This window comes from Neoarthrinium moseri (assembly GCF_022829205.1).
Source record: "Neoarthrinium moseri strain CBS 164.80 chromosome Unknown scaffold46_Wmoseri_CBS_16480, whole genome shotgun sequence".
In the NCBI taxonomy this organism is placed as follows: Eukaryota; Fungi; Ascomycota; class Sordariomycetes; order Amphisphaeriales; family Apiosporaceae; genus Neoarthrinium; species Neoarthrinium moseri.
This window is the reverse complement of record NW_026055160.1, coordinates 284271-301489: the sequence shown is the minus strand read 5'-3', so window position 1 is coordinate 301489 and position 17219 is coordinate 284271. Positions and strand designations below refer to the sequence as shown.

The following is a 17219-nucleotide window of genomic DNA, read 5'->3' as shown; positions in this document are numbered from 1 at the left end:
ACCTCCTTTGGGCTTCGTGTCGTGCTTACTTGTGCGCCGCAGTATTCGAGGGGTTTCTACACTCAACCTCTAGGCTGTTGCAGCCTTCCGGTGTTTGTCACGACCACCATTTTCTCACTGCACTCTTGGGCCTTGTGCCTGGATGTGGAGAGGAAGCAGGACGTTCAAGGGTAGTGATCCCAGTTGGAACCAATGGCGGACAATGATTGTTTGACCACCTCCGGTTTGTTCCATGATGGCCTTGTGACCCGAGTCCACACGCAGAGAGCCCAGGGCCTTGGGCCATCAATGGAATAAGCTCATTTCCCACATGCGCGTATCACTTTTCAAGATTGGGTCGGGCCACCATGTAACCTCACCGACCTCGGGCTTAGTACACGACATATTCAGCTCGACCAAGGTTGCACAACGACGAGCCTGGTCCTGCCACATGTCTGGGATTGCTGTTACATAATCTGGAAGTGGCACTAGGGCCCTGCTGTAGGTGCTTCAGTGAGGTGTGCAAATGGTAAGAATGACTGATCACCAGACGGGGCAAATCCTGCAACCAGATAGCCCCGCCTGCTCCTACTCGAGCGCAGTGCTGCGGTGGTCGAAAGACCCTTGCCCCGACAGCTTCAATTTGATTGCCTCCAGTTGATTCGGAGCAGGGACGACTGAGCCGGGCAGGGCGAAACGTTCCGGACAAACACTCGGTCACTTGGTCAGTCAGTCGCACAAGGGACGCCCTCCTTGGCTGCGTCACCATGCAACCAGGCGCATTTCCTGCTGTGTTACTCGGGACCGGCGTGGCAGGACCACACTGGCGATCCCATCTGGTCTGCGTTGCGGGAGCCTTGTGCCATGCATCCTCGCGTCCTCCCCGCAGACCTCGCCGTCTGTCGTAACGGATACATGCCCACCGGCAGCTCTTCCCCCAGATCACACTTCAGCGTCTGTCTCAATTCCTTATTACCCAACAGCCATCCGTCGTGGGTCTTGCGCGGTAGGCACCATTTGCGAATTAGCCTGCCCCTCGGCGGTATTCGCGGACTACATTCTGCAGGGAACAGGCGTGTCTACAGGGGTTGCTTTGTGGGGGAATGCGGGGAAGCTAGCGCCACGTCTCTAGTTATGCTTGTATGCTTGTAAGGTGGGCCCACCACTTGCTCGCTGGCTGTTGGGTTGGCGTGAGTTGGACGGTAGGAAGAGCCAGGGGAGCTTCCTGTAAGAATCCTTCCGGCCCCGAGAACGAAAATCACAGGCCATGGAACGTGTCAGCCCAATCTCATTCGACATCAGAATATCGATCCCTACCATCTTTTAACCTATTAGATGACCCGACGGTGCTTCTCTCGGCCCTGGGGACTGACTGGCAACCACATCGCTATCAATCCGGGCGCCGGTCTCTGCTGACCTTCGCGCTCCTCGTCAGATCCGTGCCCTATTACTCGCCAGCCCGGCGTTATTTCACCAAACTGGGAAACGAGATCATCTGTGACGACTCGGTTTCCTCAGTGACGTGGGTGTGAGAGCCGTCAAACCTGCTTGCCCCAGGCAGTGGACATGGAGTTAAGCCAGGTCTCATGAGTGTTTCTCGCTCGCGAAACAGTAACCTGCTCAGCACTGGACCCCCTGGTGAGCCAGATACCCAATTGGATGCTTCACTGGGTTAGTCCACCAACTTCGCTTGATCTCGTGTTCGAGTCTGTTGGGAGATGGCATGTAGGGGACATATCGACGCGCCGTGTCAAGAATAGGCTACCAGTAACTCGGTGTATTTTGAGTGGCAGCTCCTGTTCCAGGGACTTAAGAGACGATGCACTATTTAGGTCGCATGACATACCAGGCCGTTGGCCAACTCTCTTGCCGGGAAGCCAATGAAGATTTGTGGCTTCGGCACTGCGCGGGCCACAATATTCACGACAGATCCCATTGGCTGGGCCCGCAAGCCCGTAATGCAGTCCTATGCACCAATATGGCAGTCCTGGAACAGTCTCCGACCATGGTCGAAATGCTGTTCAGCCACTAGACACGAGTTCAGGTTGACTCATCAGTGATGCCATCTTCAACGATCCTTCTCATGTCCGATCCTGTGTGTCGTACAAGGCGTATGAGCAGCTGGCCAATGGCCTCCGCTGCGCAGGCTGACCGCCGGGTACTCTCACGCGAGTATGACATGAGACGGTACCAATTTTCAGTGGTTGCAGAACACCGGGAGGATCCGGTTTACGGAAGGATTCAGCATGCACATGGTTTAGTCGAGGCACAAACTTCCTGGATGTATCTTCTCACATGGTCATGCCACTAGGACTTGAAGCGTACATGCATGCGGTGCCATCGCTTCCCACCGGAAGCTGTCTTGGCGGTTGACATTGGGTGATCTGCGCGTCCCACACTCACCTCGACGACCCGAGACGTTCAGCTGCCTGCCGATCACGTCTGGGATAAGCTGCCATCCCTGCCTGCTCAATATCACTTCTCCAGTAACGACCCCTGCTCGATCCTCCTTGGGACTCTGGAAATTCGGAGACGGTGTAACTGAACCACGTTGGCGGACCACGGCGTGGTAATATGTATGCACATTCCTCCCCGTGGCCTGAATCTCAATCTATGTCCTCTTCCTCCTCCTGTGCCGCTTGTCTTTGTGAGGCGAATCTTCTTCCTATCAACGGTGTTCTCGAGGCATTGTCACACGCATCCAGGACCAACGAAAAGGGAGTTGAAAAGCCAATGCGATCGCGACGATGTATTCGGCGAGCAATGTTTACTTCATCTGCGGCTTCGCCGCCATTGGTAGGTGCATCAACATGAGAAGGTTGACCTGGAGCTAACACAGTCCCAAGGCGGTGGTCTCTTCGGCTTCGATATCAGCTCAATGAGTGGTGTCTTGGGAACCGAGGCTTACAACCGCTACTTTGACTACCCCGTCTCCTATCGCCAAGGTGGCATTACTGCCTCGATGCCCGCAGGCTCCCTCGTTGGTATGTGGATACAAAGTGTCAATTGCGTTTGAGACTGCTACTCCATGCGCGTCAGAGAGCTGATCGGTACTCATAGGGTCGCTGATGAGTTCGTTCATCGCCGATAAATACTCGCGAAAGGTTGCTCTTCAGGTATCATGTGTCCTCTGGATCATCGGATCAATGTGAGGCTTGGCTAGATACAACTGTGTTCTAATTTGAGCTAACGAGTCATCAGTATTCAGTGCGCTGCGCAGAATGTCGGCATGCTCTGTGCTGGAAGAGTCATCGCTGGACTTTGTGTCGGTATCGCCTCATCTATAGTTCCCGTGTACCAATCCGAAATCGCACCAAAGGAGATCCGTGGCCGCATCGTATCTCTGCAGCAGTGGGCCATCACCTGGGGTATCTTGATTCAATACTTTATTCAGTACGGTGCTGCGCAGGTCGGCGGTGGGCCAAAGGACAAGAATCAGCCAGAGTCGGCTTTCCGTATTCCCTGGGGCGTCCAGATGGTTCCTGCCTTCGTACTTCTGATTGGCCTTTTCTTCTTCCCATATAGCCCGCGTTGGCTGGCCTCCAAAGACCGCTGGGAGGAAGCAATAAAGGTGCTCGCCAACCTTCATGGAAAGGGGGATGTGAATCATCCCAAGGTTCTTGCCGAGTACCAAGAGATCGAGGATGCCCTACGCTTTGAGCGCGAGGAGGCCGTTTCCAGTTTCAAGGCTCTCATCGCTCCTCGAATCTTCAAGCGCGTCCTGCTTGGCATGTCCGTACAGATGTGGTCTCAACTTTGCGGTAGGTTATGACCTTAATTGAGAGAATGAATAATTACTAACTTGCAGACAGGTATGAACATCATGATGTACTATATTGTATACATCATGAAGGGTGCCAACATTGGTGACGAGCTACTAACGTCAGCCATTCAATATATTATCAATGTGGCCATGACACTTCCTGCCATTATTTATCTTGACAGAATTGGTAGAAGGCCTGCCCTCATCGTAGGTGCGTTTTTGATGATGATATGGTTATTCATATCAGGTAAGTTATTGGTCGCCTGTCTCTATCAAAGCCTCCGCGCTTGGCCGGTCAGGGCACGTTGCTGACTTCAATGGAATAGGCGCTATCCAAGCTGTCTATGGCCAACCTAACACCAACCCGAATGACGATAATAAGCAGATCACCTGGATTGTGCCAGATAACAAATCAGCCTCGTCTGCCATTGTCGCATGCTCATACCTGTTTGTTGCGACATTTGCCACAACATGGGGACCAACATCCTGGACGTACCCAGCTGAGATTTTCCCAAGCAAGGTGCGAGCCAAGGCTGTGTCCCTCGCGACGGCTTCCAACTGGTTCTGGAACATGGTTCTCGCCTTTGGTGTTCCACCCCTGTTGTGGAACATTAATTGGAAGATGTACATGATTTTCGCCGCTTTCAACGGCGCCTCGTTCATCCACATGAGCCTCCTGGCTCCCGAGACCAAGGGCTATACCCTGGAAGAGATGGACGATGTCTTTGATTCCGGCAGACCCGCTTGGAAGAAACTCAACAAGACTAGCAGGTTGGATGAGTTGCAGAAAGAGATCGAAGCCGGCAATCTCAAGGTGGATGCGCCGTTCGTGCATAGGCCAACGCCACGGGAGGCACCCGCGGCCGTGACTGAGGAGAAAACCGTTTGATTAACGATTCCATTTATAATGCGTTGCGAGAATCCCTAGGTCAGTAAGACAGGTTTTAGGAGAGAGATTGGAAATTTTGTGGTCGCGTTGTGGTCGTACTTGATACCACGACCTCTGCTTTTCACGATTCCCAAATTGGATATTCGAGGCCGTGTTGAACCACCTTTTCCGTCATATAGCACGTTTAATGAAGAGTATTACAGCACATCTTTTTTACGATCGCGGTTCATGAATTTGTCTATTCCTATCAACAATATGTCGCCTTTACCTTTTCTTAGGAGCCCACAGTGGCTCAAAACACTAGGGTGACCACGGTCCGCCTAGCTGGTACTCCTTACGATCCTGCTTACCTTGGTTGATACCTTCAGATCATCTTCTCAGATGATTCTTGACTTTATTGCTTCCGCTTTGCATGAGCCGGCGGAAACCGCTGGTAGTGATCGCCGTCTTTGGAGTATCCTCCTCGGGCCAGTAAAGCTGGCGTGCCAGCTTGCTGCCCCCAATGGTCAACAACAGAGTCCTCATAATGTCTTGCACGGCTCTCACTACATCATCAGCAAGACCATCTCGGACCCTACCGTCAAGGTTCCAGTGGGTGATGAACTTATCGGCCTCGGCTTGGGCCTCTGCCGGCTTTCTGTTCCAGCCAGATCCTGGGACCTCGAGGATGAAACGAACCCAATTTACCAACCATGCCGCGATGTATGCTTTGGAATCATCGGTACATCCACACGTGGTACCATTAGACGGAACAGCATGCTCAATAATGGCACTTGACGGCAGATAATTCACGTTCACGAAAAAATAGCAACCGTGCGCCAGCGTGACCTGGACTCTCTCCTCTTGTGGGGTTGGAGAGGGAGAAGCGCGAGGCTCCAATGCCATAAAACTAGAGTTAGTGTGTGGTGATACTGCTTGCTCGGTCATCACTGTACCTTGAGACTGACGGGAATGATTGACAAGATCGGACGACATATTCTTGGATGTCTGTTGGGGGACTACCACTTGCGCATCGGATGTATTCATATCGATGATAGATGGTCAGTACACAGTCGATACGATGGTATGCGTGTCGGATCTTAGGAATTCCACTCAGAATCTTTGCAGGAAGTGGATTTCGCTCGGCTTTGTAGAAAAGACCAAAATGTCTGCCTAGACCGTTGCTCTCTGAACAGCACAATTTCAGCTTCCTTTGTCTTTCATATGTTCTTGAACTACCGTTTTATCATGTAGGAATGTTTAACTATAATCAAAAGGCATGTAATAGTACAACTGACTTATACAAAATCGTAAACAGTAATATGTAACTATTATTAATGAAAATGTAATGAACAATTCCTTTTCCAATTACACATGCAATTCAGAATTATTTTGCATATTTTGCAACACCCTTGATTTCTTCCTTGTTGCACCTGGCGCGTCTTTGGTCACGTCGAGGGCAGCCGTGGTGTCCGTTTCTATGTCAAACTCGGTGAATGTCCGCCCATCGATCTATGTATTACGGTGTGGTGGCCACAGATTCAGTATGGGTACGCACCCAGGTACACACCCATGTCGTAGGTCGTCACATCATGCCGCCCTTGTCCTTAAGCCAACCTACTGCGTCGAACACTGGACATGAATGTTGGCTCTCCTCCATTCATCTAGTCTATTGTGAGGGTATTCCATCACCCCCTGTTCAAATTTGGCATGTGAAGATCAGAAATATATAGTGGGAAACTTGTGACTGTACCAGACATATCGCAGAATAGAGGTGCGCTGGTGGGCATCCGGCTGTGGGGCCGATCCGGCCTCTGCGGTCCAGCAATTCTGCGATACTCTGCGAGGAATGCGTCTTACTGGCGGGATCTATAGCGCCCTAGTCATCGGATAGTGGCGGGACTCCGTGCACAGGCCCAAGATGGATGACAAAGTATGATGGCATAACATGAATCTATGGCGGCGCATGCAGCTACGGCCAGAGGAGCAATCTTGGCAATGTCTCGGATGGGTACGTCACCGGCAAGTCGGCAAGCTGGGGTGTAGTTCTTACGACGACGCTACTAATCGGAAGGACGAGGCAAGAACTTTCCTGTGGTGCAGAGTGATCGTATGGCAGGGTGCGCTGCAAGTCGTAGTTGGTTTGATACTACGCCTGAGGGCTTAGGCGCAGCATCATTTCTGACAATGATTTGGCACTGGCCAATCCTTACCCTTCCGTCAGTGTCATATCGGGACTCGGCTTGGGTCGTGTGTTAGATCATGTCAAATGATGCCCAGGTGCGGTACCACGTGTAGAAGCTAGGATCTGAGCTAGAGCTGCAAGATGGGTTGGGCGGGATGGCAATAAGCAATGATCGGCAGGGCCCCCCGGCACCCCCAAATGCTTAGCTGTGACGATGTAGCCAATGAAGATCGAGACTGAGCCATCTGGGGCATGGCCACAAACAACATCCTGGAATGACCTCTGCTACTTAAGGAAGCTGCGCGCCCCTATTTCCTTGGTTGATCACGGTTGTTACTCATCTTTCTGTCTCTCATGATGCATCTTGCTCCTTTGGTTCTCTTAGCGTCAACGGTTCTGGCCGCCACGCCTACCGTCTATTTTATCCGCCATGGAGAGAAGCCCGCCGACGACGATGAGACGGGCTTGAGCGCGGACGGTGAAAAGCGAGCACAATGTCTTCGAAGCGTATTTGGCGCTTCTTCTGGTTATGACATTGGACACATCATGGCGCAGACGCCCAAGAGTGGTGAGTAGACGCAGCGTCGCCACTCTCTTGCAGGCCCAACATGAAGCTGATTGGTCTTGATCTAGATGGCTCACGTCAGAGGCCGTATGACACTGTGCTACCTCTCGCCACAGACTTGGGATTGAAAGTTGACACCTCTTGCGACCGTGATGATGAGGATTGCGTCGCAGACGTTGTCAAAAGCTACAGCGGCAGCGGCAACATCTTGATTTGGTAGGTTGTCTCATAAAATGACTATCTCCGTTCAGTCCTAACTCGACGCAGCTGGGAACATAAACAGCTCAACAATCTTGCCGAGGCGCTTGGAGCCAAGGATGTCGACGGTTACCCCGATGATTCCTTTGATCTGATTTGGACTGATCCCTATGACTGGACCAAGATCACGGACATCACATCGGAGAATTGCCCAGGACTGGATGACTAGTCTTGCCTATGCTGCTGAAAGGCTCTTAACAGGGACGCTGCATCGCGAACATGGATATCAAGCTCAGCAGCAATCACTACAGCAGGCCTGCGGTACGCGTCTACGCAGTGAAAGAGGTCTTGGCCAAGTGGATGAACCACATCAAGATTCGGGACACGATGTTCTAACATATCCACATAACGACAAAAGCGAAAGGCAGTCAGGCTCTTGCACAGTATCATACTATGCTATGGATAACGTATTGTGAGGAGACCAGTCGAGCTGCAGAAACGAGAACGTGGGATGGACCAGTGATACCCGAATGGTTGTGCCGATATCCGAAACCTGGAAGAACAATGTAGTGGCCTAGCCAACCAATGAATGGGAAGAAATGAAAATACCCCCCTTATCAGTCACAATAGGTGGACAGGATTTCACCGCACGAGGAAGTGCACGTCCGAGGAGAGGATCGGGGCCAAGACGTTAAACTGGTAATGTAGTGCTCTGGCCAAGCGCAGAAGGCCGTTTTTTTTTTATTACCTTCTGAGTCTCATGTTCAATTCCAGCGGCTATCACCGTTCTTATTTCTTTTTATTCATCTGAACCCGACGTTGACCCTCATCACCAGCGCACCTGGCGCCTTCTGATCCAAACGACGCCCATGGGAAAATCCATTCTACTGGTTCAGGCGTCATGGTCGTGCTATTTATTGAAGTCATTGTATGTTTTGATATTATTATGTTCTCGTAGGGTAGAGAAATACTCTGATTCCATGGGCAGGTATCAGCCAGCGATCAGCAACTGGCAAATTTTCACATGATGCCTGCGATGGCTCAATTCTGAGGCCTTGCGTTTGACGGACCCCATTTCTGGTGACGGTTTATTTCGAGGTCATCTGGATATCACCACACGCACATGCCAAGTGAAAAGCGCAGCAGTCCGTTGCATATTTCGCCCCTTTCCCTCGGAGGTGCAACGACAGTTATACATGACTCGACCCGCTCTGAAGCCCATTTCCTTTGCGTTTTTTGTCTTTTCCAGTATGTACGAGTGCCAGATGAAAAGTTTTGAAATATCGTGTGATCGAGTTTGGATTTTACACACGTTGCTTCTTCAATCTGGAAGACATCCCATACGCTATGTTTGGACAAGAGGTGTTCGCCGAACAGAGGTGGGATGATGGAACGCACGGGATGTTGCTTTCGAAAAAGCAAAGCCTGGACGTGTCTCGAATTCTTTACCCAAGTAGGTGTGACCATCACATCAGCCCTTCTTAACAAAGAGTGAGCAACGATGGCTGAATTATGATTACCCGGGTAAATCTCAATACCCTTGAAGGAGTGTCTATTTGTCTATTTGGGGGTGACTACCCGAAGGAATGTACTTTTTCCGCAACAGTTCGCGCCATCCGGGCCCATGTGCAGCAGAATGATAGCCTCACCCATTGGTGGTTATCATTCAACTCACCCTTGCGAATCATCGGGCAGATAGGTTCTAGGGTGTGGGTGGGGGTACGGGGGTTCATCTATCTTCAAAGGAGTGTGTAGTCTATGATGCATCTAAAAATATCGAGGCAGCGGACCACGGTGTGAACAATGATCAAAGCGTCATTGGCAACGAAGCACGCTTCGGACGGCCTAACGTGCCCCTGCGGCACTCGACGTAGTGCTTCTCATGTTCTTCAAGTCTCTGCTGCGCGTCGCCGCACTGGCATCTGAAAACGGGGAGTCTCCAGTTCCTCTGCTTGCAGTTCGCCAGATGCCGCTGGTAGTTGAACTTCCGGTAGTAGCAGAAGCTGCTGGCACAACGGCAGACGAACCACCCTTCGGGTTCTTGGCCGCTGTCTGGTTTGCGGTGTTTCTCCATGTCGTGCCTGTCAAAGGCCTTGGCCTTCTTAAAGTCCATCTTACAGTCCGAGCAATAGAAGCGGGAGCGACTAGCCTCCGGCGAGCCAGCACAGCTGGTATAACCCTTGATATGGTGCGTATGTGCAACATTTGGATCGTCCAAATCAGCGTCTGGTGTAGTTGCTCTTGTACTGATCGATGGGGCCATGGAATCTAAGGATGACTCAGATGATGACCGACTGTGTCCAATGTCTGGCCTTGCGCGGCTGAGAAGTTGTTCTTGCCCAGGCTCGACGTCTGGTGCAAATGAAACATGTGGCGGCTGCAGCGATACGGCATGGGTAGTGTGCGCCAAAGCCTGAGTATCGTCGTAACCAGTAAGATAATCGAAAGCCGGGCCAGTGGTATACGATCCCATATCCGGTTGGTTTTGAGTGAAATCAGGAAAGATATACGAGTGGCAGCAGTTCGTGGCATCGATTGGAGGTTCTTGCATCGGGCAGTCGTTGTCTGGGACATAGAGATCGATATCCTGTTGACCTGTATACAAGTCGTCCGAGTTGACATGGATCGGAAGGTATTCCTCCAGAGAGAAGTCATACGTTCCTCCGTCGAGTTCGGTCCAAAAATTTTGAGAGTCGGACCAATCCATAGCATCAACTTCGGTGAGAATTTTAAGATTCTGAATAGAACGACTGATTGAATGTGGTGATAGTATGATGCACCAGCCAGTAGTGGCGTCTGCAGCAGGCAATCAACCATCTGAGATTGAACGAATGGCGCAGCTCACGCTTTCCAAGTGATCCCAGACACGTAGAGCTGCAAGGCAGGCCGTTACGCTAGGTAAGTATGTAGCCCTCTTCAGCTGAATAATGGGTGCTGTTTTGGATGATTCGATTGGGCTACGAAACATCCACCCAAGCTGGAATGGGGAACCAGCTGCTTTATAGCCTTCTGTTTCCGTTGACTTGACCTCAAACCCGTTGCGGGAGGCATTTTCCACACGCCTGATTGGTTTCGGCATTTGCAGGAAAGACAAGCCTCGAGGAAGCCAAGTCCAGTCAAACGAGGTGGAAAAAGAAAACATTCGCGTTGGGGTTCTAGCGGCCAAGGGCCTCCGGACTACTCTGTTGACAGCGCGTACCACCTTGCTGGGTCGGCCGTGTGCCTCAAGCAATGCAAAGGAGTTAGATCTGCTTCGTGACTTGACAGTAATTGTGTATCTTGGTAACGGTGTCATTTCATTTCATTGTGATCGTAGCTATGACGAACTCGATAGGTAGCTATCATTGAGCAACCGGATTGACGGCTGGAAGGCCCTCCCTCAGTCCCGCGGCGAGATGTCAAAACTTGCTTGTCTGAGGAGAAGGTATTCAAGAGATCGACAAGATACGGATCTATCCGACCAATGGATATCAAGATCCAGCAGCCACGCTCCCGGGCCTCTACGGATATAGTGGCTCGTCAGCTCTTCTGGCCATGGAACAGGAAATGGGCCAGACCGCAATCCGCGTACTATTAGGTCGCGCGAACCCGTGTCCGCACTGTACCTAGCTTTAGAGCTCGGGCACGAACCCGATAGGCTCGCGGAATTTGGGCAGTGCCTCTCCTGATAAACCGAGAGATTGATTGGACGAGTCTTGCTCTGTTGAGGAATGTGGAGGAAAGGCGTCCCGGCGCGTCGGCCTGAGGCATTGAGCCATCTAAGTTAGGAGCGCGGTCAACTGAACTTACAGGGGGTGCCTCACCCGACGGTATGGTACCTGAAGAGTTGCTTTTCCCTCTCCTATCGAGTCCATCTATTGGTTGGAACGTCGTCAAGGTTTGCGAGGTTCAGCGCGGGCTGGCCTTGACCCCTTCTTGCGGTGAACGGCGAATAGGATAACAGAATGCTCCGTACAGAGCCTCAAATCGCCTGGGCTTGCAATGCGGTATGCAAGGGCCGTAGGTGAAGGTGACGCAGGTGGCATCCAGAAGACAGGAAGGGCGCTACGACTCTCTTCCCGTTGCAGGGTCGGCGTAGGATCAACCTATCGGCCCTGTGTCCGTCGTGTAGGAACAAGGGCAGTCTGGTTGCTTTCTGTCACCCCATCAACAGTGACAATGAGGGACACAGTACAAAGCGCAGAGCTCTCTAATCCAGACTGCATGTGGCCTCAAACTCTGGTGTTCTCGAGCTGGTTGGTTCAAATGCGAGACAGGGTTCGGAAGGCGGTGAGCACGTGATTTCCGCCAGAAGCAAACACTGAGGAGTTGTGTTTTGACTTATCCGTGGGGGATAGGACGTTGTTGTCTCAAGTCTGGTTCCGACCGGACGGATACGAGTTGTCAACAAGCGAAACGCCGGTGTTGGTGAGGCAGATCCTCAGAACCAAGATCTTCGACCATGCCTTGAGGCGGCAGAGCATCTCTTCGAATTTGCTTGGCAGAAGCTAGCCCCAACTACTTCCCTAAGTTATGGTCGCCAACTCGTGACCGGGCCTCAACCCTCAGTTACATGAGGTCTACTGGCTCAACATGTTCACATTATGGATGAGTGGTTCGATGTATCTAGCAAAAATCCAGCAGGATGAGATTACAAAAAGTACGCTATGCTATTCTTAGCCACGAAAGATGATGGATGACTACCTATTGTGCACGGGAAAGCCAAACCTCAAATGGAAGCTCCTCATTCAGGATGCCTGGACGCAGTCATCCAGCCGGAGAGTCCATTCCTTGGTTATGCCAAAGTCCCTCCATGCGAGTCGTGGTCATCCTCCCAGTATCTGCGAGTGAATGAAGAGTCGATAAAAGATCAAAAATAGACATCCTATAGTACATCCCCCGATACTCCTCTTCTCCGTTCGTATATTCGTGCTGTGCGGATCAGCGTTTCCCTGAGCGCCAGTGAGATGAGACGGGGAAAGCTGGTCAATGGCCACAAGTTCCAGTTTAGGCACCATTGGGCTGAGCAGCCGCCATGTCCGCCTCGGCAGCGATCATGGAGTACTGGCCACCAGCTCCGGCCCAGATGATCTTGCGGCCACGGATGGCAGTGTTGTCAATGACGGTAGGGGCCTCGATATCATCTGTTGTGCCCTGGCCAGTCTGGTAGTTGGCAGAGAAGCCCCACGACCACACCTTGCCCTCATTATCGATCGCAAAGCTGGTGTCGGTGCCGGTAGCAACAGAGGTAGCATGAACACCTGCAAGCATGTTAGGAACGGGCGCCGAAGAGCAGCCGGCGGAAGAGTATTTACCTTTGAGCTGGGTTGGTTCCGAGAGGATACGAGGCTTGCCATGGTCATCGAAGACGGTGTTATCCTCAGTGTAGACTGATGAGGGGTGGCCGACCTGGTTGCCGTCGATGCGACCCCAGCTGAGAAGTTGGCCGTCCTCCGTAGCTGCGACCGAGTGATGCATACCGCCAGAAATAGAAATGACTTTCCGGCCGTCCAGAGCTTCGACGGGCTTGGGGACGAGAACCATGGCGTCATCCTTGCCAGTGTCGTCGGTGTGGCCAGTCTGAGAATAGTTGTTCAAGCCCCAGGCCCAGATCTCACCGTGGTTATCGCGGTAGAAGCTGTGGTAGGAGCCGGCCGAGATGTCGACGGCATAGTGCTTCTTGGTGAAGCGGCCACAGGCTTCGGGCTTCAAACCAGCCTGGAGACCGCCATGACGGCTAATAGCCTTGCGTCCCAGCTGGAACTGCCCACCGCTACCCCAGGTGTAGACCTTGCCCCATCTGTCGAGGGCGAGAACGTGGTTGGCGCCAGCTGCGATCTTGGTGATCTCCGTCAGGCCGGGAATCAAGGCAGGGGTGCGTTGAATTCTGACGTCTTCAGAGAAGCCGATGATGCCGTCCGAACCGCGGAAGGTACCCCAGCCGTATACCCTGCCGTCTGCGCTGAGGACAAAGGTAGCCGAGTCACAGGCGTCGACCTGCACGAAGACGGTGCCGACAAGAGCGCTGGACAGATCCACCTCAGCGGGAGTGCTCTCCATGGGGTTCATACCGGTATCGTCATCATCAGAATCGGAATCCTCATCGTCCACGTTGCGAACACCGCCATCCCAGGCCGTGCTACGGCCGAGAGCGCCGTCGTCATTGACTCCCCAGGTGAAGACCCTGTTATCCCGAGTCAAAGCAGCAACGTGCATTCCACCGCAGGCAACGTGCACGGCGCCGACGGTGGACGCGTTCAGGTTGTGGTTGAGACGGGGCCGCTTCACGTCAATAGGCTTCTTGCCGTCGTACTTGACGCTACCAAGTCCCAGCTCTCCGGAGGTTCCCTCGCCGAAGACGAAAACGTCGAGCGGGTTGGAGGGACCGATGTTGATGGCCGCGCCGGCGGCCTCTGGCTCGGGAGGAGGAACGACGCGACGGACACGGGGCTTCTTGACGGTCTTGTCAACAGGCTTCTCCTCGCGATCCTTGCGCTTCTTGGCGGGCCGCTCGCCGTCGGAGGGCTCGTCGCCGTTCACCTCAGCCTTCCTCTTGACGGGCGCTTTCTTGACGGGTGCCTCCTTGGCCGGTGCAGCCTTCTTTGTGGGAGCTTTGCGGGCAGGGTCCTTCCTCAAGCCGGGTATAGTCTTCGGCGGAGCGGCCTTCTTGGGCGCGGGCGCCTTCTTCTTGGGCTCGAGATCGGCATCGGAGTCGTCGGCGCTGCCGGCGTCGCCATTGACGTGGTCTACGGACTCTTCCTCGGATTCAACAGTGGGCGCAGGCTTTTGTGTACGGGGGGCTCTAGGGGCGGGTGCGGCTTTCTTCGGGGCAGGCTTCGCTTTGGCCGTGCCATTCGCGGCGGCAGGCTTGGCCGGGCCCTTGTTTGCGCCCGACGACGCGGCAGCTTTGCGAGGTGCCATTGTGATGTGGGTGGTTTGTGTTTTGTGGTGGGTTGTGGATGGTGGGTGCGTGTCGCAAGGATGCCACCAAAGGAAGAGCGGCGGGAGAAGAAATCCCTCGTCTCGTCGAATCGCGTAATAGATGGAGCGCAAAGAGGCGCGTTGGAGATATGTGCAGGACAAGAGAAGAGGCAAGCAGGGAATAGGCCGGCTGGACTGCGATGGGGGTGGTGTGGTGGTGGTAGGGCAGATGATGGGGTGACTATTAGTCAGTCAGGCCTGGGTATTAGCCAGCAGCAGCTGTGCCTGTCTGCCTGTGCTGTGCGGTCGACTGAGGTGACGTGTTCTGGGTTAGCGACGCGACGTCGAAGAAAAGATAACACCACGGGGTGGCACGATGTTCAATTGACCGTTCGAGTGGAGGTTCTCGATGGATGAACAAGAGGATAGATGGGGACGAGAGGGCTGCGGGAACTCGGTTTCTGTTTTTTTCTCTTTGATGGTGCTGTTTTCGGTCAGACGCGCTTTGTGAAATTTTTAGGCCTGAAAACCAGGTCCCGGTCCAGTCCACCGCCCAGGGAACAATCCAATAGCGTCACTACTACCTCGCCCGCCGACGGCCCCCCGGCACAATCGCTAACCTCCTCCGAGTCAAGTGAAATGGCCCCCAAACTGCCACAGCTGCGGGCCCTACCAAGCCCACCGACCCTGAGCAGGGGTTTGTGTGTGTTGTGGCTTGCCCCGGCCCTGTGGCCCCCCCCCAGCTCCAGTCCCCGTTTTCCCGGGTTAACGGGCGTGACCGGGGCCAGAGCTCCCTGCAGCTCGCCCCACCATAGCTTGAGCTCCAGGGCACGGCTTTTTTCGAGCCGCATCTTCACCTTCCAGCTTCCAGGGGTGGTTGGAACAGGGTCCGGGGCTGTCTTCGCCTTGCTGAGAGTTGGTCACTTTATCATGCATGAGAGGTGAAGTAATGTCTCGCTGCAGAAAACAACGGATAGCTCTGACTTCGGAAACATGGTAGACAAAGCGTATTTAGGAGATCTCCTGGAAGCATCCGCTCATCTCAATAGCTAAAGTCTCCTCCGCCCGAGCTGTTCAAGCTCGAATTCCAGGGGCCGGACGCTAACTCGGCGCCACCAAGAATGTCCTGGAATTGACGCCGAGTGCAGAGCTGCTTCGACAGAGCAAGCATCACTGTGTGCGATATCAAAATTCCCCGTTCCAAATGTTCATTCGTTGGAACAGGTTTGTTCTTTGCTATCCATCGTTCCACTTGCAAATTGCAGTTCCGGGCCATGGTCACAACTCGTTTTGGCGCCCGTGCAGTATGATTTGGGTGCATCTCATGTCACTTGATTGGCCGGGACTTCAAGACACAGTTCTGAAATATGTGAGGATACACCTCATCTCATTATTTGCAATTATAACCAATGCAGCCAGCATGTGCATGAACTAGCCTCCGTAGAGTTTTCTTTCCCACCAAGAACCACAATTGTCTTATCGCCGCATGCCTGTGTCATGAATACCCCGAACCACGCCTAGAACTCCATTTCCGCCAACTATGCAATCTCAAACGAGGGAAAGTCCCAACCGGCCTCTATTTCTTGGTGGTGAAGTCGATCTCATTGGGATTCGAGGCACCCGCACCCGCGGCCTTCTCGCAGGTGCAAGCATCAGCCGGACGGGCACCGCATGAGCAGGTGTTGCCGGTCGGGGTGCTGTTCTCCTTGGATGCGTTCTCGCAGTTGCACTGGCCGGCAGGGCGGGCACGGCACGAGCAGCGGGCACCAGAGACGGTGTTCTCGGTGGCCGACTTCTCGCAGGTGCAGTGAAGCGCCGACTGCTTGCCGCAGGAGCACTTGGCTTGCTGGGCTGGAGGGAGCTGTCAGCTGTTGTTTCTCGTCAGATGGATAATAAGAAACTTACCGCAGACGCACTCGCCGCCGGAAGCCTTGCCGCAGCAGGTAGAGGTTGCCTTGCTAACTTCAGTGGCCATTGTGATGGGTGCTGTGTTGAAGTTGAGATTTGTGTGACTAGGTCAATGAAACGAGAAGAGTTGATGGTCTTGAAAAAGCTGGAGGCGTGGATTGAAGATGCGAGGTCTTTGGGTTGTGAAGAATCTCAGTTGATGAGAAGTCGCAACATCCGTTTATGTAGTAAGGCGGCTTGGACGACAGATGGGTTGACAGTCTGAAGATGTACGTCACAAATCGCCAAGAATACCAAATATGCAAGGGTCGACGTTCGACTTGGGGATAAGCCGAATTACCTGAGTGCTCATTGGTTGAAAGCACCCCACCAAGCACCGCCTCAGCGAATGAAACCGCTTCCTATTACTCCCCGGAAACGTTCTAGATGCAGGAACAAGACTAGGCTGAAAATCAGGCGACCCTTCAGCTCCTCTAGTCTTGACCAGATGAATAATCCTCGGTCTTATTCGTCGCCCAGCGGCTGTGCTGAGACGATGGAGAACTTCATGGATCCCGGCTGACAGTTCGCGAAGCTCCCACTGGTCGCCATGGTCGCCATGGTCGCCGTGTCCTAATGGTTTTCTATAGTATTGCGTGCCCCCCCCCCAGCGATCCTCTTCACCTAGTCTGTTCGCAGCTCATACCTCGGCCGAATGACCCCAGGCTTTGTCTCATCATGCCCCGAACTATGTGTGCAACTTCAGATGCATACACAGCCTGCGACATCCAGAAATCCCTAAATATTGCACTGCGCTGGCTACCAAGCAACATGCCCTTCACCTTTCCGTGTTCAGGAAACTCACCACGCTGTG

At 53.1% G+C, this 17219-nt stretch overlaps 6 protein-coding genes across 6 annotated transcripts; 2 read left to right on the top strand and 4 right to left on the bottom strand.

The window, feature by feature from the left end:
• Positions 1-2726: 2726 nt before the first annotated feature.
• Positions 2727-4631, top strand: JN550_009795 (uncharacterized protein; the record flags this gene model as incomplete). Its single annotated transcript, XM_049321905.1, has 6 exons — positions 2727-2775; positions 2826-2963; positions 3040-3127; positions 3181-3740; positions 3792-3953; positions 4069-4631. 6 exons carry the CDS (start codon positions 2727-2729, stop codon positions 4629-4631), a joined length of 1560 nt encoding a protein of 519 aa, XP_049168327.1.
• A 369-nt stretch (positions 4632-5000) lies between these two features.
• JN550_009794 (uncharacterized protein) lies at positions 5001-5657 on the bottom strand (the record flags this gene model as incomplete). The annotated part of the gene is made up of 1 exon (XM_049321904.1): positions 5001-5657. One exon carries the CDS (start codon positions 5655-5657, stop codon positions 5001-5003), a length of 657 nt encoding a protein of 218 aa, XP_049168326.1.
• A 1495-nt stretch (positions 5658-7152) lies between these two features.
• Positions 7153-7787, top strand: JN550_009793 (uncharacterized protein; the record flags this gene model as incomplete). The annotated part of the gene is made up of 3 exons (XM_049321903.1): positions 7153-7363; positions 7429-7576; positions 7628-7787. 3 exons carry the CDS (start codon positions 7153-7155, stop codon positions 7785-7787), a joined length of 519 nt encoding a protein of 172 aa, XP_049168325.1.
• Positions 7788-9365: 1578 nt separating this feature from the next.
• On the bottom strand, positions 9366-10265 carry JN550_009792 (uncharacterized protein; the record flags this gene model as incomplete). The annotated part of the gene is made up of 1 exon (XM_049321902.1): positions 9366-10265. The coding sequence occupies one exon, from the start codon at positions 10263-10265 to the stop codon at positions 9366-9368; it is 900 nt and encodes a 299-aa protein (XP_049168324.1).
• Positions 10266-12544: 2279 nt separating this feature from the next.
• On the bottom strand, positions 12545-14458 carry JN550_009791 (uncharacterized protein; the record flags this gene model as incomplete). Its single annotated transcript, XM_049321901.1, has 1 exon — positions 12545-14458. The coding sequence occupies one exon, from the start codon at positions 14456-14458 to the stop codon at positions 12545-12547; it is 1914 nt and encodes a 637-aa protein (XP_049168323.1).
• A 1576-nt stretch (positions 14459-16034) lies between these two features.
• JN550_009790 (uncharacterized protein) lies at positions 16035-16433 on the bottom strand (the record flags this gene model as incomplete). Its single annotated transcript, XM_049321900.1, has 2 exons — positions 16035-16309; positions 16364-16433. 2 exons carry the CDS (start codon positions 16431-16433, stop codon positions 16035-16037), a joined length of 345 nt encoding a protein of 114 aa, XP_049168322.1.
• Between the last annotated feature and the right edge of the window lie 786 nt (positions 16434-17219).